We start from the raw sequence: 21,503 nt of genomic DNA, 5'->3' as shown, positions 1-21,503 counted from the left end.
ATCGGTTCAGTAAGATAACATGAAATCACATGAGTTGGATTGTTTTTAAATTGAAATGCCAAATTGAGACTAATCCGGCGCACTACCTTAGAATTCCCTTGATGCAAATACTTACGTCCCCAGAGAAATTTGCGACAACGTGGCGAGGGACGCCAGACAACAATCCACATAAAAATATTCATGATCACAAATGATTGGGCACTACTGAGAATTACTTCATTAAATCACAGGCAACACTCAGAATAGTCGAGTTGAAATTCCGATCAAAGTTAGCGTCTCCAAGGTTGAACGATGAGAGGTCAGGATGTACTAACCCGCAGGCGACAGGATCTTATGACGTCATTACCGATCAACAAGTATGAAACTGGCAATCTCCTAGAAATATGACGTCACTGAGTGAATATAGTAAGCTACGGTAGAGACGTTTCGGCTGATAGGCGTAAATATCGTGTAGATGAAAGGAGTAGTAGATGGTCTGAGTATTTGGCGGCGCAGATTTCTCTATCCAATGATTTTTTTTTTTGTTCGGGTCGCGGGTAACAATTGATTCGTACCGCGCAGCGGTGCGCACATGGACTGAATGGATTCTACGGGTCAGACAGGTAAGGAGATACAGAAGGAGTGACCCTGAAGTGGTCGATAGCTATTGAAACCGGAATTACAAAAGGAGGAAAGATCTAAGGATGGATGCTAGCCGAAGAGGAGGTATGTTGCAACACTTTCATGTGTTTTTGACTCTGCTGATACGTCTAAGTCTTCTAGGATTGGACTGTCTCACGTTACGGAGTAAGTAAGTAAATATGTTAGGCAGATATCAGAACAAAGAACGCCATAAGACGCCCAAGCTGAGAGGTGAGTCAGAGAGACAGGACGAGGGGGCACTCCGCCGAAGGTGAGTGACAAAATACGAAGGTGATAGATTGAGGCGAAGGGGTAATTCCGCCAGGATGAGGTGAGGTAAGTCCACCGTCGGAAAGGATCGCAGCATGTATCACTCATGACGCTAACGCGCTTGAACACACATCTGCAGGACAGGATTCCACGGCGTCGGATAAAATTGTAGGATAGATTCAGTCATGGAGTCTTCGAGTCACACCGGTCAATGATTCAAAGGCGCCACTTGCGGGTGCCATGACTGCATGAGAGTACTGAGTAGGTACCTGTCTATGAGCCCGGTGAGACTGCGGTCGCCGGGGCAGCAGGATTGTGTCCACCGGTTCGTTAGGTGAAAAACGCGTAAGACGGTCTCTCATAGAAGGGCTGCAAGGGTCAGTAACCAACGTCCGGCCGCGGGGTTTTGGTAGGGAAACAGAGATGTGCCGTGAGCGGCAGAGGTTGACGGACCAATCATAAGCCACCGAGGAACGCTAATAACTGACGCTACCCGCGTCGATCTTTAGACAAGTAATCGGGGTCAAATGGTGTAGGTGTTCGAAGAGAGTGGGCCGGCAGAGATTGATTGAACCAATCACACCCATCGACGAACGCTAATAATGTAATCGCTACCTGCGTTGCACCTTTAGACAAGTAATCAGGGTCAAGTGATGTAGGTGTTCGAGGATATTGGGCCAGGGAGCCCAAGATGTGCTAGGAAGAGCACACACGATTCCAATGTTGGAATGGGGCGCGATAAGTCGTTGGGAGGTAAGAGTAAGCTTAGACGAAATTTACACTAATCACGGAGTCTATTGAACAAATTACGTTTATTGTCCCTGATATGTACCGCTGGAGGGAGTTAGAACAATTGCTGGGAGGGACTGAGAGGTCGACGCGGGATCAAATTTATTGTAGTGGGATGAGAGAGGTATGACAAAGAGAGTGAGTCTGAGGGAGATTGAGGTATGCGTCATATAGTGTAAGGACCAGCGGGAGATCTAATCTCAGCATTGAGGGCGACATTAAATGGGGATGTACTCGATTATCTTTGGGATGATAGGCATTAGAAAAGGAGAGAATGGTGGGTAGCTATCAGGTATCAGATGGTGGCTTCAGGTTATGTCCTCAAGGGAGGCATCAAAATTATATACTTTGGGGAGACTTCCGTGTCCTAAATTCCTTATGAGACAGATACCATCCTAGGCAGTGAAGACTATATGTTGACAAGCGACAAGCCAGCCTCATTATAAATATTGTTTGTGACGAGCCCCAGGCGCAAGGAACGGTGGCGGAAAGGAATCGGTCAGCTTGAAACCAACGGACCGATCATCAATTGAAAATGGGTGTGCAATTGCGTTTGAACAAGAGAGAAGTCAAACAGCAAGAAAATTGTATTGTATTGTATTGTATTTACATTTAAGAGCGATCCACATACAAAGTGCGTGGCGATTACTGCTCAGAATCCGTATCCGCGGTTGCTAATCTAATCATTCAAAACAGTTGCACATTCACTCACGTCAAAACTAGGACAAAACACTCTCAGGACAGCCTCATCGCTTTTACCCACCCCTATCCTATTGGTCAGCGACGATGTGCTGATTCATCGTCCACGATTGCGGCTTTAACAGCGCGGGCGAAGCGGGCGGGAGGCAGCTGCGACAGGTGAGGTGGCAGGCTGTTCAGCAGAGCTGCAGCTCGATAGCCAAACCGCCGCTTGCCCGTTTCCAGCCGTGGACGGGGAAGATGGAAGAAGTGATCTTGTCTGGATGGTCTCTCGCGGATAGCGCTATTAGCGACGAACAGGGCTGCTAGTTGCTCAGGTTCACGGCGCTGTATGACCTTGTGTGCGATGACAAGGGTGTGGAAATCGGACATACCGCGCGGGGACAACCACCCGAGTTTTGTTCGCAGGTCGGAGACATGGTCAAATTTACGGCGGCCGAAAATAACTCTAGCGGCGAAGTTAAGAATTTTTTGGAGTCGATCGAAATTTTTTTGGGACCCATTACCATAAACTGAAAGGCAGTACTGGATACGCGATACAACGAGTGCCGTCACGAGCGTTCGAATGATGCCATCTGGGAGACAGTGGCGCGCATGTGAAAGACCAATCAACAGTCCCGTACACCGGCGGCAGAGTTCAGAGACGTGTGCGTCCCATGACATAGTGCTGTCAAAAGTGACGCCAAGGTTCCCGACTTGTGCGCACGGTTGCAACGCTGCGTTGCGGAATGGTACTCTAAAGTCTGGTAATTTACGAAGATTTTGACGAGTGCCAAATACAATAAGCTGTGTTTTACTTGCGTTCACTTTGAGGGCGTTAGCGCAAAACCAGTCGTTGAGAGACGCGAGCGAGTCCTCCATGCGCGAGATGAGAACTTCGAGGTCCCGAGCTGGACCGCTAATCAATACTTGAGTGTCATCGGCATACTGAAACACTTTTGCGTCGCCCGCGTATAGCGATAAGTTGTTAGAGAAAATGGTGAAAAGAAGCGGCCCTAACGCAGAGCCCTGGAAGACACCCATGGCATTAGAAAGAGGCCTAGACAGCACTCTACGTCCGGATACATCTTTCAAAGACACGCTCTGAGTGTGTCCATGTAGATAGGTGGCGAACCAGGAAATTTCAATGCCGTGTAACATCAGTTTTTGCATCAGAAGATCGTGGTCAATCACGTCGAAACATTTACTGAGATCGAGAAGGCATAGCATTGACAAATCCCCCCTATCAGTGGCGGCCAGGATGTGTTCAGTGACAGACAGCAACGCGGTTTCCGTGGAGTGCCGGGGGCGGAAGCCGTGCTGGGAGGATGCCAGAAGGTGATTATGGGAGAGGTAGGCGTAGAGCTGCTGATGGACAATGCGTTCAACTACTTTCATGATTACAGGAACTAGGGAAATGGGTCGGAAGTTTGCGGGGTCTGAAGGGTTACCAGACTTGAACAGAGGGTGAACTATGGAATGTTTCCATGAATCGGGGATGTCAGATTGGATTAAGCAGGTATTAATAATATGCAGGATGACACCACCAATAGCGGGGAATCCGAATTTCAGCATGCGGACACACACGTTATCGGAGCCGCAGGCACTCGAGTTACGCATGCTGAAAATAATCCGCTCGAGCTCCCCCAGTGTTATCTCACGAAGTTGAAAACTGCATGCGCCGACACGGGTGAGACGCACATCCAAATCGGTGGGAGTGTTTTGGGCTCGGATCTCGTCAGCGACACGAGGACCGACAGATACAAAAAATGAATTTAAATCATCGGCAGATAGATCGGGCTGGACGTCTGGGCCGTCCTTCTTCGCGGCTACCACTGACCTGATGCACTGCCAAACTTTGTTGGGGCCCCGCTCCCCAATTTCTCTCCGTATCTCTATTCGCCTGTCTCGACGCACTGCCGCCCGGACTGAGCGGTTTAGGTCTCTGTATTCGCTCGAGTTGCGGCCTAGATGGCGAAGCGCAGCGCGACGTTGAGACATGAGGTTACGGGTGGCGGCGGAGACGGGAGGAGCGGTCGGGTTACGGATAGACACACGCTTGATTGGGGCATGGGCATCAAAAACAGGTACGAAGAACGACAAGAAAGCATGCCACTTGTCACTGACAGTTTCGGCAGAGAAGACATAATCCCAGTCGACATCGAGTAAGTCGTGATACAGTGCAGGGTGATCTAGGCGCTTAAAAGAGCGAGATGAGATAACGGCGGGCTTTTGACGCACTTTCGGCACATTGACAATCACGTCGATGATTTTATGGGGACTGAAGTGACAATAATTAACGCTGGTGTCACACACAAGTTCGCGTTTGTTAACAATACATACATCCAATAGAGAGCCGGAGGTAAAAGTTGGATTTGTTACTAGTTGATCTAAAGAATAATTCGATAAGAAGCTGATCAGATGTTGAGACGCGCGGAAATTCGGCCCCTTCAATAGGTCACAGTTGAGGTCCCCGCAGAGAACGAACGGAACTCTGGGGTAATCGATGAGGACCCGCTGCAGCTGGGCCTCGAGGTCCGTGAAGTCGGCGAGCAGGGCAGCCTCAGAGTGTCGGGGTGGCCGATAAAGGGAGCAGATGATTATCTGTTGGCCCTTGTCCAGCTTCAGCAGCGCCCACTGCGACTCCAGCTTGCTTTCGGAGCTCCCGCTGCCGGGGATCTTCAGTGTCATTGACGTCAAACTGTTTTTAGTGATGATGGCTACGCCGCCATAACCGCTGCCATCTGGGCGGTCCACACGACTGAGCGAGTAGCCCGGAATGACCAGGAGGCGTTTCGGGGTAGACGGACGTAGCCAGGTCTCGGAAAGCACCATTACGTCGTAGTTGCGGCGAGCGAGTTCGCAGGTCAGCTCTTGAAGTTTGGGTTTGATACTTTGAATATTTAGGGCGCCGATCAGCAATTTGGGCGGGTCGGTCGGCCGGCTGGACTGGAGAGTCCTCGATGCGGGGCGGGGTCCACATGCCGCTTCCGCAGGGCTGAGGGGGCGTGATCGATTAAGACAGCGGATGAGAAACGCGGGAAGACTGCGCCGGATAGTCTCGGCTACTTCACGAGTGGTGTCGTTGCTTAGTCGGTCACGCACCGCCATCAGATGTGCCCGGTCGTATGCACGTCTGGCAGATTCAGCAGTGTGATCGTCCCGTCGGTGGTCGCTGGCCAAATGGTTGATCAACTCGTTAATCAACCATTTGAGGATCTACCAGTCGAAAACACTCACCTGAGGTTGTTCCAGAGCACGGCGCAGGTCGGCAACCATCTCGGAAAGAAAAACACCCCCGATGAAAGAAATTTTATTAAACAATTTTGTTTTTTAAACATACTCCCCACCGTTTCCGGACCCCCAGGGGGCATCATCACAATAACACGAACGACCAGGGGGGGGGGGGTTGTTACGACCCCCCCCCTGGCGTTTCGAAACGGAAGGTCGTAGAGCTTAGGGGAAAAAACCAACGGATTGCTCTCAACGAGATCTCGCGATTGGTGGTATATTTTTTGGTCCTAGGTCAACATTTGACCTACTTTTGACCGGTCAAAGGTCAAATTTTCGGAAAAATAGACTTTTTTTCAACTTTCGGCGGCGATTGCGGCAAAACGGTAGGAGATATCGACTTAAAACCTTCACTATCGTGTTCCTTGATCAATTCTCTATCGTTTGGTATGTATTTCGTTTCCCTAGCTCTAAAAATGGCGCGTTGGGAGCGCCGGAAGTCGGCAAGGTCACAGTCGGCGGCAGAAATTCGAAAAATCAAAATTTAAATTTTTGAAATCTGATTGTATTTTTGGATTTGGGAGGTCCATTTGCTCCCCATAGAAGCTAATATTGCTGCATATTCCCATTGAGGTGACAAGAATTAGCAAAATAGTGGTTCGGGCGCTTTTCAAAAATAGTACCGGACGCTGTTCCTCTTGTGACGTCATAGCTCCGTGACCTGACCTGACCCGGTCAAATTTCTTATACCATATGATAGCCAATACTTGCCCCAACATGCATGGGAAGTTTCATCACGATCCATCAACCGATGTCCGTACCACCGGCAGGAAACCTCGGGCGTTGGCACTCAGTTTGTGAAAATCCGGCCGGAGGCTGTACCTCTTATGACGTCATAACTCCGTGACCTGACATGACCCGATCAATTTTTTTTCGGCAAAAGATGCGCAAAGGTTGCCCCAGAGGGTATTGAAAATTTCAGCCCGCTACGACAAGCCGTTTAGCGTGCACTTCGAAAAAACCTCAGGGGGGGGGGGGGGTTGATACAACCCCCCCCCCCCCCTAGGCGTTCTAGGGTTAAATGTTCAAACGGTTTCTAAATGCGAAATCAACTCCAAAATCTACCCTAGAAACATGAAGAACTCGAAAGAGTGAACAAAGGTCATCAAAGGTCAGTGACCTGACTGATCTTCACGTGACCTTGATACCCACTAGAATCCATGCGATCAACATCCTTTCACATGTTTGATCGCTTAAAGCCACAAAAAGACAATAAAACGCGTTCTACTCGAAATACGCCAAAACGCGATTCCGGCCAAACATGGTCTGGGAAAACAGGTCACAAGTCAAAGGTCTTTTGAGTCAGGGTCATGCAAATTATAGAGTAGGCGTAATATTGAATAACTCGAGGGTACTGAAAGTTTCGCCGCAATCAGCCGCTTTTTGCGCGAGTTATTTGCGAAAAACTGAGGGTAGGAGGTCTGTTCGACACCCTCCTACAAGTGCGAAGGTTAAGGTCAGGCCGTTGACCAATGGCGTCAAAAGTGAACCTCTGTAAGGCCCCAAAATGTCGCGACGTCGCAGCACCCTTCGTGCCAGGGGACTTTTCAACGGGGAATGAAGCTTATATGATCTAGTACTATCTCCCAGAGGCCTCACAACTTGTATGTAGCTATCTCGTATTTTTCTTAAGAGTCGCCTGAAGTCAGGTCGGTCACGCAACCTCACGATTATTAATCAATTGGGAAATATGAAAACTGTTATTTTGGCGCCGGGAGCCATCTAAAGCTGTCTCAAGCGCATGAATTCGTGATTTTATGCAATTTTTGCAAGCCCCAGCATTCACTTTTCCATTCTTAAAGTTAGGCGACTTCATTTATGACGTCACTAAGGTCACAGGAGATTTCACCAAAAAGTCCCGATCAAATTGAGCTAGCGAGTTGGGAAGCCACCAGTGGACTTGTAAGGACCTACCGCATCGAAGAAGCGATATGACCTCCTTGAGTCAGCCTCGTGGCCTGAGTGGCTCTGCCCTGACATGACCTGAGGTAAACACCTTAAATTGACCTCAACAAAAACAAAGCGTAAACTATTCGACGCGTTTGAGCATGCAAAACTCTTGGCTCTGTAACCACTTAAGGTGAAGTTGTTTACCAAAAACCGATCCCGCGACTTGGAGCACTTATACTGACCTCAGAGTTTATCGGGTACCAGTTGCTGCATCTCATACGACGCACGCGCTCAGTTTTATCCGCAAGGCGCTAGCTCAATTAGGGGCAAAAAGACGGAGAGGGGTCGTAATCACCCCCCCCCCCCCTCGGCCGGGGGGGTATATGCAGAAAACCCAAAATTCCGTTGAAGGTTAAGCACTGAAGTGATATATTATGATGCGAGAAGGTATAGGTAAAAACAAGCATGCACACGAGCGGATGTGAATTAAACTGTGTTTGAGGTATGCCTTTTTTATTATACATTCGATTTGCTTTAGTTATTGGTAAGAACAGATACCTACAACCAAGACGAGCGCCCCTGAAGAAAAGGCGGCGCACCGGACGGATGCGATTTTACGGTCCAAGGTCAGTCGGGGACCTCTAAGTTCGGATCAAGCGCTGCATGTTAGGGTTAAAACTTAATAAAAAAAAAAAAATGGGAGCAAACAAGCATCCCGATTTTGGCAGCATCGTCATGCTTTGTCACGGCACTCATCCACCCCCTCGGCCGAAATATTAGTTCCTTTTTGTATGAGTTCTGGCATAATCCCGCACATTATGCTGCATGTTGTTTGCCATGAAAAAAGCATGTTCAGCTACGTTCTACGCAGTGCGCACGCTGGAAATGAGGCCGCTTTCTGGTCCCGGCGTTTTATTCTCCTCGCGGGTTAATCCCGTCCAGCGTTTAGCCTTTCAGGACCCACTCAGGGTCGCGGTTGTTTTCGCCGCTCGCCCCAGTCGAGATGCAACGTTGATAGTCACACGAAGCTTATTTAGGGCCAGCCAAAGCAGTCTAGTCTGGAGTTACTGTTAAATGTATGCATATAGATGAAAGAAAAATGTTTTGTAGAATCGATTAATTTCGAAGTCGTATATTCAGAGGCCCCAAATAAACTTCGTGCGACTATCAACTTTGCATCTCGAATGGGCCGAGCGGCGAAAACAACCGCGGCTCTGAGAGGGTCCCGAAAGGCTAAGCGCTAGACGGGGCTAACTCACCCGGAGAATAAAACGCCGGGACCAGAAAGCGGCCTCATTTCCAGCACTGGTGCGCACTAACCTAACCACCATCCCATCATCCACCACTAGCCACCATCCCGTTCTGTGATCCGTTCCACCCCACACGAATCAGCCGTGATACTATGTAGTCAGTCGGGCTAGCGCTATCCTCCCCTCCCTTCCTGACTGCACAGCGCTAAAACCCAGAGCCGAGACTTCCCGAGCGCGACCTCTGACCCCACGCGGTCCGAAGGGTCGGCCGATGCCTAAGGGCGCGCCGCGCGCCGGCCACCCGGATAGCCTCTGCCGAGTCTCCCTTCCATACACCGTTTACTACGCGCTCGATTCATTCATGATTCTGTGTTTCCGCGTCCCTCTCGCTAGGTGGCACCATGGATGTCATAGGCGATCCCAGGAAGATTGCGGCCAGAATACCCCAAACGGCAGAAAATGAGGTTTTTGGTGGATATCTCGGAAAGTATTTGGCATACAACGATGAAATTTCACAGTCTCGTGGTAAATGTGCATACACATATTCCGGGTTGATACTTATGCATTTAAACATTATATAGGACCAGATATGTCCGAAAAAGCAAAACCAACAAGACTTTTACTGGAGAGCCGTACTTGAACGCACCTGAGGCAGTATCGTGATTGATCTGATCACCAATAAATGTTTCCTGTACACAAATAAATGTCTGTTTTTTTTTAATAAATGACACGACTCACAAATCTTATTCATGATCATTGGAACGCAATGCTTTTTATTCATTTTACGGAGCTGAAAAGGAACGATGCAAGATCAGGGTTGCACTCCAGCCTCCCTCTACTCCTCTACTCACAAAGCAAAGCCGTTTTCACACCCACATTGCAATGGCAATCGATTTCTACAACGGAACACCACTGCATCGATGTTTCCATAACGACTGTGCTTGGATTATGAGTGGAATTCCTTGCAAACGTCGCGTTACAGGGTGAGCCATAAAGATTTACCCATCGAAAATTTAACTTTGTTTCAAGGCGCGCTGACATAGCTATGTCATCTTTTAGATACATATAACAACGTCATCTCCTAACTGATAAATGTAGTCTGTTTTCTGTATGCTTGCATTCTTCTTATGTTACGCGCCCGAGACGCGAGAGCACTATGGCACGCGGCCGCCGCACCGTCTTTTCACTTATTTTCCTCGATCACCCATGCTATAACAATGCTGCGCCGCATGTCATTTGCGGTGTTTCAGGGACTCGGTAGAGTCGGGTTTTCAGGATATTTCAGTTTGCGAAGCCCGTGGGGCTGAATTCGGGGATAAATTGTGCCCAGCATTCTTTAGACCAAGGAGTGTTCAGCAGCCAACACTCAGTGGTGATTCCTGAATTTCAGGAGCGGCGGATGTGCATTAACCCTCGCATGTGTGCGGCGTTTGCCAGCTTCTAATGTGTAGGGGGGGGGGGGGGGTCGGTTGGACCCCCCCCTTGCCGTTTGGCCCCTGATCGAGCTAGAGCTTCGCGGAAAAAACGAGCGTGTTGCCCGTGACGAGAGGAAGCCGATGATACCCAAATTTAAGGTCCTAGGTCATTGGTTGACCTTCCAGGTCAGGTCAATAACCCAAAGTCGGGAAAATCGGGACCTGTTATAAAGTCGTAAAGTGTGGCTGCTAAGGGGTTTTTCGGGGTGCTGATCACGAATATCGTGTTAGTTTTGATCACAGATGATGTCTTGAAGCATTTAGACCAGGTCGGGTCAGGTCAGGTCAGGTCAACCAGTAGGCGTCGTGACGGGTATTCGTAGTACGTGTCAACCGCCTCTGACAGCTTCGTAACATGTTACGAAGGCACCAAAACTACCTCGTAAATGTTCAAATGGTTGCTAAATTCGAATTCAGCTCCAAAAACTAGCCTAGAAACATGTAAAACTCGAAAAAGTGAACCGAGGTCACCCGAGGCCACCAAAGGTCAATGACCTGACCTGACCTTCAGGTGACCTTGACACACACGGGAGTAACATCATATCACATGTTTGAACGTTTGAAACCACGAAAAGCTTGCAAACACGCGGCTAGTGCGAGCCGACATACGCGAAATCGCGATTCCGGCCAAACATGGTCTCGGAAAAGAGGTCACAGGTCAAAGGTCATTTGGGTCAGGGTCATGAAATTTTCAGGGTAGGTGTCAAATTGATCAATGCGAGGGTACTGAAAGTTTCGTCGCGATCGGCCGCTTTTTACGCGAGTTATTCGCGAAAAACCATGGGGGGGGGGTCCATCCGACCCCCCCCCCTACACATGCGAGGGTTAAGACGACCTCGCATTTCAGGAGCGTAGCAGAGACAGTGGACGAGCATATACAAAATGAGCTACACTGTCAGGATTGGAGACAAATTTGCGACATATATGCAAAAAATGGCATACCTATGCCAACCCGTTTGGAAATAAAGTGAATTTATCGATGGGTAAATCTTTATGGCTCACCCTGTACATTGATTGGTTGTTCATGTAGAGGACATATCTTATTTTGCTAGACCAATGACGGTCAATGAAACATAGTACACTTTACTATAGCTACTTGTATGGATTGGACGACCCAGTAACAACAAAAAAGAACTGATATGTGCTTGTTTTTACAGTGGCAATCCACAAGGAAATCGCTGCAATTGCTAAATATGAGAGCAAGTCAACATAACGCATCAGTGCCTGAATAAGTAATATGAACATTGAAGAGCATGCTTATTCATGCAAAGTGGGTATATAGCGCGACACTTTGAGTGCGAAAGCTCCATCGAACACCTGTCGTAAAACACGGATGCAACCGTCCTTTTCTCATTTTCTCCTGACGTAAATGTTTCATTGAATGCCGATAAAATGTCATAAGAATAAACAACCATTTAACTGCATCGTTGATTCACGATATGCAATTTAACTGTGCGTACACAACATGTGAGTAATTTTTACATACTTCCGGCATATTCAGCTCATGACGGTGCGGCTTGATCTGTGGCGGAGTCCTGCACTTCCGACATGAGACTTCCCTTGTCATGTCCTCTTTACACTCCAGCGTCATAGCGCCATAAAATGAGTATGTCCCTTGAAGCGCTAACGACTTGTCAACACCGACACACTAAATAATAAATCAAAAAGATATCAGATAAAGCGCAGCAGACGTCAAATGTTATTGTACTGTTGGATCCAACTACCTATAGTTAATGCAATTTTAGCAGCTCAAAAGCCGGTAGGTAACTATGGAGCGAAAACCCTGTCAGCTATACTGTGCTTAACTGTTATGAGTGTTCAATTTATCAGTACTCATCGGCCACCACCAACTCAGAGTGGGGGTTATGCGTCATCCAGCAGCTTATCTCTAAAACAAATTATCATAGGCTATATCATGACAAAACATCGTGGATGCACTAAACCTCCCCTCCTACGATCAAGGAGTAAAAGAAGGAATCACCCTAGAGATGTCTATCGGATACCAACATTTTGGTATAGGGGCATTCCACGTCAAGTGGGACAAAAAATGACCATTTTGAACCTCACCTCCTCCGATTTTTGCGAAACTTTGTGAAACTACTCATCTATATATGAAAAGAAAGGAGACATTTTTTTGTCGAGATATGACGTCACGTTTCCGAGATACACGTCATCAAACATTGACTTAGGTAAGGCACATTATCATCTTTAAAACGTCCTAATCATTGAAGTTTTAGACATATCACCACGCAACAAAGTGTGAAATGGAGGGAATAGATCAGGCTTTGATTTGAGGATAACAATATTGACGTTATTAAATAATTAGTGAACTTAATTAAAATTCAAAAAATAAATTTTGATTTTCTGAAAAATGGTTATCCTTCGATTTTGCTGATTTTCACATATTTTATTCTCCTATACATGAGCTACATCATATAAAAAATCCAGAATGGGCCGACGTCTACGTAACTGTCTTTTGGACTTCGTAATGTCTGGCACTCGCGCGTTTCGTTTTAGCAACCAAGGAGAGGCGCTACCCGAAGATGCTTCTTTCTATCCCAAACCAAAGCAAACCTAACCTGACCTGACGTGACCTGACCTAATCTAGAACGCGTAAATATGTACAGCCCTTACGGCAGTTGCCGACTGGCCAAATACCTACTGCATACTTAGATACGAACATTGGCTCTCACGACATTTGCCGGCTGGCCAGATGCTACTTAAAAAACGAATGCGTGTCAAAACACTTGAGGCTACCGGCCGCGAGCCAGCGACCTTTAGATTACGAGGTGGGGTACACTCGGCACACTAACTACTAAGCCATGAAGGTAGGTGGTCATCGCGGAGATGTAAGCCAGTTTTTTTTTAATGATGCAATTGGGCATTCTCCGGGCAGCGCCTCTCTTTGGTTGCAAAAAGGAAATACCTACGCCTGGCTTTCCCAGCGCTAGGGGAGAAAGACCCGGTTTAGCCAAAAAAGGTGTTAAAAAACGAAATTTGAATTGTAACTGGGGCGGTGGGGAACTTTATCGTGTGCCAATTTCATGTCCCTAGATCAATATCTTCAAGATCAAATGAGGTTAAACGTGACCAATTTGCTTTAGTGACTATTTTGCGTTTATACGCCCATAGCTCTAAGAGCTACATGCTAGCCGATTTTCCTATTTCTTCCTTTATACGACATTTGTAGTGTTATGAAAATCTCTAGTTAATCTAACCATAAATTTGGCAGTTAGTGGCCGGCTAAGAGAAAGATGACGCCGGCAGAGGCGGGGATCGGCCGACGCGGGAAACATTTCAGTCAAAGGTTGTGTTTGCACCCTAATAATTCAATTTTTACCAGTTAATTTTCGTATTTATTTGAGCATTAGATTGCCTGTACATTTTTTAGCCTTCACACAAAATTTGCTACGAATCGATCGTAATCAGCGGTAACAAGCGCAGTGCAACGATGGAACCGTCCCGCGCAGGCACAGTCTACCATTCAGGCGGCAACGGCCGGCGCCGGCCGCAGCGCCGCTCCGGCAAGATCTTTGACTTTACGCCGCTATAACTTGAAAAGTTGTGGACCGATTTACCTATTGCTTGCACGGGAGGATTTGCAATTCAATTCTGGACAGTTACTGAAAGTTTGACGTAAATATATAAAGTATGGCGTGAGTTATTGGCGAAAAACAGGTGGGTTTGGCGAAATCCGCCCCTTCCACCGCCCGTGCTACGTTGCACTACTTGTTGCTATATCATCCAAAGTTATCGTTGGCCCACTCTAATTTTCTCAGCACGTGTGCCTTACGTGTAGTGGAAGACAATATCTAAATTTGAGCAAAATCGAAGGGTACCCATTTTTCACAAATTAGATTTTAAGGAATTAAATCAAAATAAAATAAATTAAAAATCATCAAAAAGTGTAAAAATTGACAAATTTAACTAGCACAACTCCTTACGTACACGTTTCAGTTTGTTTGAAATTAAAAGCTTCAAAAATGTTGAAGCTATAGATCTTTCAAGATTGCAATACACGTGCAATTCTGCTAAAAAAGCAGAAGTTTAGCGGCTTGTATCTCTGTAACCCGAGGGCATATGACAAAATCCTTTCACCCTCAGAGGTTTCACCCAATAGCCAATAAGTATACCAAGTTTGAACAAAATCGCAGAGGTGGCCGATTTTGGCTGTCCCGGTTGACATGGAATGCCCCTATACCGATACCAAACCGAAACCAACTTAGTATTTGGTATTTCAAGGCGAATGCATTTGGTATTTTGTTGGTATTATGAATCCTAACAAGAGTAGGTATAAGAAGATGAGAATCTGGTAAAAAGTTGGTATTTCCCTCATATTCCCAAAACGGTTCGGTTTCGGCATTTTCATGGGTATTGTTGGTATTTGGTTTGGTATCGGTATCACGATTTTCCGTGATTGACATCAATAAATTACACAGTTGGAATTCAAGATTAAATATTTTTGCTCAAGCTTGAGAGTAGTTACGATAAAAATCGACAGTCACTGATTTATAAGAATGCAAAGTTCGAGAACTTTTTACAGAAATCAGCACATAAGATCCCATGCCGTCATTAATAATCGACAGAGGGTGTCCACCCGCCCATTAGTAATTGATTACTTATGATGACATGACTGATAAGCTGAGTATTTCCCTTCTCCTTCACATTGACGTAGCATTGTTATTAATTTTCTTTGAACTGATGTAGTTTAAAAAGTAGGCACTCCTCTTGTGCTCCTTTTCTAAACGATATTCAATAACGATTCGTCTGCATTTTCCCATCCGTAGGTCACATCAGCCGTGCTAGCGATGGAGATATGCAGACTTGTGATGAAGTTTTTTTTTGCGAATCGGTAAATCTGGCTACAGTAGCACCATGCATCACCATAAGGCAAGATTAAATGGCCAAACGAAGTAAGTCTTTATCGGAAACGGGATAGCAGTCTTTATCGAACTGGGACAAACGACATTGCCGCCATTTTGCTGCCTTGTCCTCGCAGCGAAACGGCTCCGCTAAGAATCGATCCGTTGACCCCCACACACTGCTCAGTGGGGTCAGAGCCTGCCCGTCTGTCAGTAGTGCACGTGGCACCGCCGCGGACCCATCAGTCGGAGTCTGCGTGTCTTCAGACTGGGGTTGTGAAGGATCCGTAGGGAGCAACCTCTGTTCATTAGCAGCATCCCGGTGACAGTGGCAGCCCTGATCGGCTAGGAGAAAAGTTACACAACAGTGAACATGGATAAGACGTTGTGGGTGATACTGACCTGTCTTCAGCTGAAATTACTTCTTGCACAGGATGATGAAGGATACAGCAGAACATTGTGAGTGCTCAAGAAATGTATTGTCTGTTTTTTATCTGTTGAGCCTCAACATTGATGTGTATTTCGCCACATTGTCTATGAACAGTCGCACGGTACAAAAATATAGCGTTGATAAGATTCTATACGTAATAAAAAGGTAATAATATTAGAGAAAAAACTTGATAATGATAAATAATAAAAATAACTGACTTATATTGAATGCAATCTTCCATTGACGAGCTCGATAGTTTCACATTTCAGAAACCTTTCGGCAGATTCACATTTCATTGCTTCTACTCCTGAGTATTAGCACACACACTTCCAAGTGACTCAAAGCCTGTGTTTTGTTAATTGATCCGCTGCTGCTCATGATCTCACTCGTTCTGTCCCTGATTTGCAGCCTGACAGCAGAGGAGAACGCCAACCAGACCACATGTCGATCTCAGGCACTCTACAAGGTGCTACCCGAAGGCTACGACAAAGAAATGCCGCCGCTGGTCAAGGGCAAAGCTCTAAGCGTGTACGTCTTCTTCTGGATCATCTCAGTTACTGAGATCAACGAGATGACGCAGGACTTCACGGTCGACATGTACTTCCGCATGCACTGGACCGATTTCCGCATCACCTACCCGGCCTGTGAAGAATCGTCGTTTGTTATATTAGACCGAGAACAAATCGATCAAATCTGGGTACCCGATATCTACTTCATCCAATCGAAGCGCTCCAATCGTCACGAGGTGGTACGGAGGAACGCCGGTCTGAAGCTGACGAGAAATAACGAGGTTCAGTTCTCAGAGCGACTCACCATCACGAAGTTCTGCGCCTTCGACTTTCGCTTCTTCCCGCTGGACCGTCAGGCTTGTTCGCTAGCTGTTGAGTCCTACGACTTCAGCGGCAGTGAGATCCACGTCTCGTTCAAAGAACCTGGAATCTACCTCGATAACTCCAAGTTCAAGATCCCGCAGTATCACCTCAGCATGGTGAACCCGCACGACTGCTCCTATGAGTACCTCCACGAGGGCATGTATCGCGTCAACCAAAGCTGCATTCGAGCCGACTTCGTCTTTGATCGCCAGTTTAGCTACTACTTTATTCAGATGTACTTGCCGTCAATTCTCATAATCCTAGTATCTTTCCTGAGCTTCTGGATTCCTGTGGATAACGTTCCAGGTCGCGTTTCTCTCGGAGTAACCTCTCTGCTGACCCTCGCCACCCAGTTTACAACAATGCAGCGTTCGCTACCTCCAGTTTCCTATATGAAGGCAATGGATATCTGGATGCTCTACTGCATCCTGGTTGTCTTTTTCGCGATGGTCGAATTCACCCTGGCGTATCACTTCCGTGCCACAGTCGATGAGCCTGAGAGCACCAAGTCGCAGGATCTCTCCTCCCAAGAAAGCATCAGCAAGGTAAAGGAAGGGATTTCTCCTCTTGAGGCACCAGGCCAGCGTCCAAAAGCTCGCGATATTGCCGACAATGCTCCGAAAGACTGGTCGCTGTCATTGTTTCAGCATTGGAAGCACCAGGCCATGCGACAGCTTACTTCTAACAATGGAAACTTCGTTGACAACGTAGCCAAGATAATCTTTCCTCTGGGATTTGTTGTGTTCAACATTGGCTACTGGAATCATTACGGACATGGACAGAAAGGCGTGTCCGTGGCCAGTGGCTAAGGTCAAAATGTGGTGGTAAAGGTGCTTCACTCTTTTTGCAGGACACAAATGCATGACAAATTTAGCCAAAGTTAGCCCCCACTTCCTGTTCATCATGTGCTGTGGCGTGTATTCTGTTTTTATAGTAGAAAACATGTTTATACTAAACTTTGTCTTTGATTTATTTTGTTAGTTACCTCTCCCATTGACGTATAATTTAGGTAGGTGGCTTCATGGACACTTAACGGTCAATGTCTACGAACTAAAAAACCGCGTTCCTTTGTAGAGAAAGTGTTATAGAGAACTTCCATGCCCATGCACAATACAAAGAAATATATTGTGTGGAAGAAATTGCAGCTTGATGATAAAATCAGCACAATACAAAGTCGCACCTGTAACAAAATGTTTGGAAGTTTAGAATAGCATTCGCCTCAACCCTCTCCGGCCGAGGAGGTGTGCCACCCACCATAGAGTTTTTTTTTCGCGATAGCTCCAAACACGATAGTGATAAAGAGCTGAAGCTGGGCATAACTGACCTTTGATTCAAGCCGGATATTTGGACACCAACCGCATTTTCGGGTCAGGTCAGGTCACTGACCTATGACGTCATAAGTGAACCTCTGCACGGTCCTCAGATGTCGCAACTTCGCAACGCCCTCACTACCAGAGGAGCTTTCACAGGGAAATAAAACTTGCAGGATCTATCATCCATTACGAGTCTCACAGCTTGTATATCTCGGATTTTTCCTAAAGGTCATATGAGGTCAGGTCATTTTCGTGACCTCACCATTATAAGTCAATGGGGAAAAATGAAAACTGCTATTCTGGCGCTGGGAACGTTCTCTAACTATCTCAAGCACACAGAATCGTGATCTGATTCACTCCTTGCAAGGTTAGATGCGTCACTTTTGCAATGTTGACCTTGCGTGACGTCATTTATGACGTCATTAGGTTCATATTAGTTTTTCGTCAATAACTCCCGATCAAATTGAGCTAGCGAGTCGGGAAAACCACCAATGGACTCAGGAAGACCTGCCGAATTGAATGATATGTGACATGACCTCCTTCGACAAATTTCGTGACCTGGGGTCGCTGACCTGATGACCGTGACCTGAGCTCAACACCCTAAGTTGATCTCACCCCCCCCCCAAAATATACCATTCGACGCGCCTAAGCGAGGCGAACACGATGCTGCCACAATCGTGGCTTTGCGATCGATTTTTGCCAAGTTATTCTCCAAAAACGGAACCGTACCTTGGGGCACTTGACCTGACCTCAGAGGTCACCGGTTAACCTAGGACCTTAAAATCGGGTATCAATAGGTATCTGCGTCTTGTAATGGCGCACACGCTCGTTTTTTCCGCGACGCGCTAGCTCTACCAGGGGCGAGCTAACGCGTAAACCAAAGTAAACTATAGTTTACTTTGGCACTTGGTCTCATGGCGCGGGAGCCGGGGGGGGGGCAGTGGGGGCAGCTTGCCCCCCCCCCCAACTCTGGGGCCGTGGGGGCGATGCCCCCACAGCTTTGAGACGGAATACCACACTTTTTTTGCAAATGTTTTCTTTTTTGTTGAAAAAGCCAAGGGATGAAAAATAAGTGGTCTAAAACCGGTGAGAAAACTAGATTTGGGGGTACCCTAGGTTGATCTCTATTATGGTGTGCCCCCCCCCCCCCCAGTCTGAACGTAGTTCCCGTAACCCTGCTTGGTCTCAGTCCAGGGTGCCTTCAACGGCTACAATTAGCTCACTTTAATGATGTCCTATGGCTGAAAAAGCGGGCAATTGGCTGTTCAGCAATACCGCGGCTGTTTATGCGACATATGGGCAACACTATGTAGTGCAGTGCTGTGAATAAGCTCCATGAGGCGTGAGCTTTGAGCTTGTTTTTTGTGAGGAGGAAAGTTCCTATACGATCCTCCACAACTGTTCACACACACACAAAAAAAAAACAGTCAGTTATCCGATTGATTGAAATTTGAATTGGAAACTGAGCTATACTTCGAACGTAAGTTGTATATATTCGTAAACATTTGACGGATTGTAGCGAATTCAAGTAGCATCATCTAGCATCAAAATCACATTTTAAGGCGCAGATTGTTTCTTGTCATGACTGATCGGACAAATCAACGTTGATAAGTTGAGTGAAACAGATGATTATATTTGTTCATTTCGCCAAGGCATAACAAAATTGTCCATTTGGCTGTTACATGGAAAAAGACAGGCTTGGGGCGAGGTTCGCCGGCATCATTTCGTAGACCCTGAAGTCAGGTCTAGTACACGTAAGACGCCACTGGTAACAACAATAAGTACCAGCACCATAAAATCTCATTGTACCTGAAAACAGGTCATACATGTCCAACTCGAAGATATCAAACCACAGCGCAACCCTAAGGCACCGAAATGACCTCCCTGCTGCTGCTCAAACATGGCACGGACGAACAGTTGCACAGTTCCCAACAAACAAACAGTTCCCAATGGTGCACCGTCCGGTGCAAATACTGTCGCAAGAAACATCACACTTTATCCACCAAAATAGTGTAAGTACGAATACGCACTCCAACAAACATTCTCTCTTGCCCACCTAACCCATCGTTTTATAGAGCTCATAGTACATCCCCTTCTTTGCCAGCAGCTCCTGGTGAGTGCCCTGCTCGACTGCCCTCCCTCTATTAACCACCACGATACAATCCGCTCCCTGAATGGTGGAAAGACGATGCGCGATCACCAGGCAGGTTCTCCCGTTAGCGGCTCGGTCCAGAGCCTGCTGCACCACCTGTTCACTCTGCGTATCCAGCGCGGATGTCGCCTCGTCCAGCAGTAGAATAGCTGGCCGGCGCACCAGCGCGCGCGCGATGGCCACGCGCTGCTTCTGGCCGCCGGAGAGCTGGGTGCTGCTGCTGCTGCCCAAGCGGGTGTCATAGCCGGCCGGCAGGCTGGTGATGAAACTGTGGATGTTGGCGTCTCGAGCGGCCTCTATGATCTCCGTCATCGGTACCTCTCGGCTGTGGACATGTGGTAAGTGACGGGGTTGGCTTTATTTCTGAACACGGTCAGCTAACAAGGGCTAGGTCCAGCAACTGTTAGCTAGACGGCGAGGGCTTACGATAAAGCTCACTGGCCGCCTTAACCCTCGCCCGTAAACGGCGATCTGCCACCTTCGCCCATGCAGGGGGGGGGGGGGGTTGGTGCGACCCCCCCCTTGGCGTTTGAAAACGGAGCGTCGTAGAGCTTAGCGGAAAAGACCAACGGATTGCTCTCGCCGAGATCTCGCGATTGGTGGTATATTTTTTGGTCCTAGGTCAACATTTGACCTACTTTTGACCGGTCAAAGGTCAAATTTTCGGAAAAATAGACTTTTTTCAACTTTCGGCGGCGATTGCGGCAAAACGGTGGGAGATATCGACTTGAAACCTTCACTATCGTGTTCCTTGATCAATTCTCTATCGTTTGGTATGTATTTCGTTTCCCTAGCTCTAAAAATGGCGCGTTGGGAGCGCCGGAAGTCGGCAAGGTCACAGTCGGCGGCAGAAATTCGAAAAATCAAAATTTAAATTTTTGAAATCTGATTGTATTTTTGGATTTGGGAGGTCCATTTGCTCCCTATAGAAGCTAATATTGCTGCATATTCCCATTGAGGTGACAAGAATTAGCAAAATAGTGGTTCGGGCGCTTTTCAAAAATAGTACCGGACGCTGTTCCTCTTGTGACGTCATAGCTCCGTGACCTGACCTGACCCGGTCAAGTTTCTTATACCATATGATAGCCAATACTTGCCCCAACATGCATGGGAAGTTTCATCACGATCCATCAACCGATCTCCGTACCACCGGCAGGAAACCTCGGGCGTTGGCACTCAGTTTGTGAAAATCCGGCCGGAGGCTGTTCCCTTTGTGATGTCATAACTCCGTGACCTGACATGACCCGGTCAAATTTTTTTTATCAAAAGATGCGCAAGGTTTGCCCCATAAGGTACCCAAAATTTGGCGGCGCTGCGCGCCGCCGTTTTTGCACTATTTTCGAAAAACCTCAGGGGGGGGGGGGGTTGCACCAACCCCCCCCTACATGGGCGAGGGTTAAGTATGGCCTGGTATGCAATTACAGCTCATTTCCACATTTATTTGCTGGCTAATATGCTCTTTTATTTTGTATTGGACAAGGCAACATCGTGAGAAATGTTCTACAAATGTGATAATATGATTCATTTGTATTCAATACCAAATAAGAAAAAGGGCGCCTTAACCCCCGCCCGTATTGGTGTTTTTCCAGCCGCGAACGTATAAGGGGGGG

At 47.2% G+C, this 21,503-nt stretch overlaps 2 protein-coding genes across 6 annotated transcripts in view; one reads left to right on the top strand and one right to left on the bottom strand.

Annotated features, from left to right (window-relative positions):
- Positions 1–15,499: 15,499 nt before the first annotated feature.
- LOC122373416 (glycine receptor subunit alphaZ1-like) lies at positions 15,500–17,298 on the top strand. Its single transcript, XM_043351436.1, has 2 exons — positions 15,500–15,513; positions 15,965–17,298. The coding sequence occupies exons 1-2, from the start codon at positions 15,500–15,502 to the stop codon at positions 17,235–17,237; spliced, it is 1,287 nt and encodes a 428-aa protein (XP_043207371.1). The 3' UTR covers positions 17,238–17,298.
- A 2,051-nt stretch (positions 17,299–19,349) lies between these two features.
- LOC122373417 (ATP-dependent translocase ABCB1-like) overlaps positions 19,350–21,503 on the bottom strand; it is a 40,946-nt gene continuing 38,792 nt past the window's right edge. For all 5 annotated transcript variants that reach the window (XR_006255042.1, XM_043351438.1, XM_043351437.1 and 2 more), the window contains one exon: positions 19,350–20,218. Coding sequence is in view for 4 of the 5 variants with exons in the window: in XM_043351438.1 (XP_043207373.1) it covers positions 19,798–20,218 (421 nt within the window). In the remaining variant the exon portion in view is untranslated. The remainder of the gene's footprint in view (positions 20,219–21,503) is intronic.

This window comes from Amphibalanus amphitrite, unplaced genomic scaffold (assembly GCF_019059575.1).
Source record: "Amphibalanus amphitrite isolate SeventyFive unplaced genomic scaffold, NRLGWU_Aamphi_draft 001492F_arrow, whole genome shotgun sequence".
Taxonomy (NCBI): domain Eukaryota; kingdom Metazoa; phylum Arthropoda; class Thecostraca; order Balanomorpha; family Balanidae; genus Amphibalanus; species Amphibalanus amphitrite.
The sequence above is the reverse complement of the archived record's forward strand: the minus strand, read 5'-3'. Positions and strand labels throughout refer to the sequence as shown.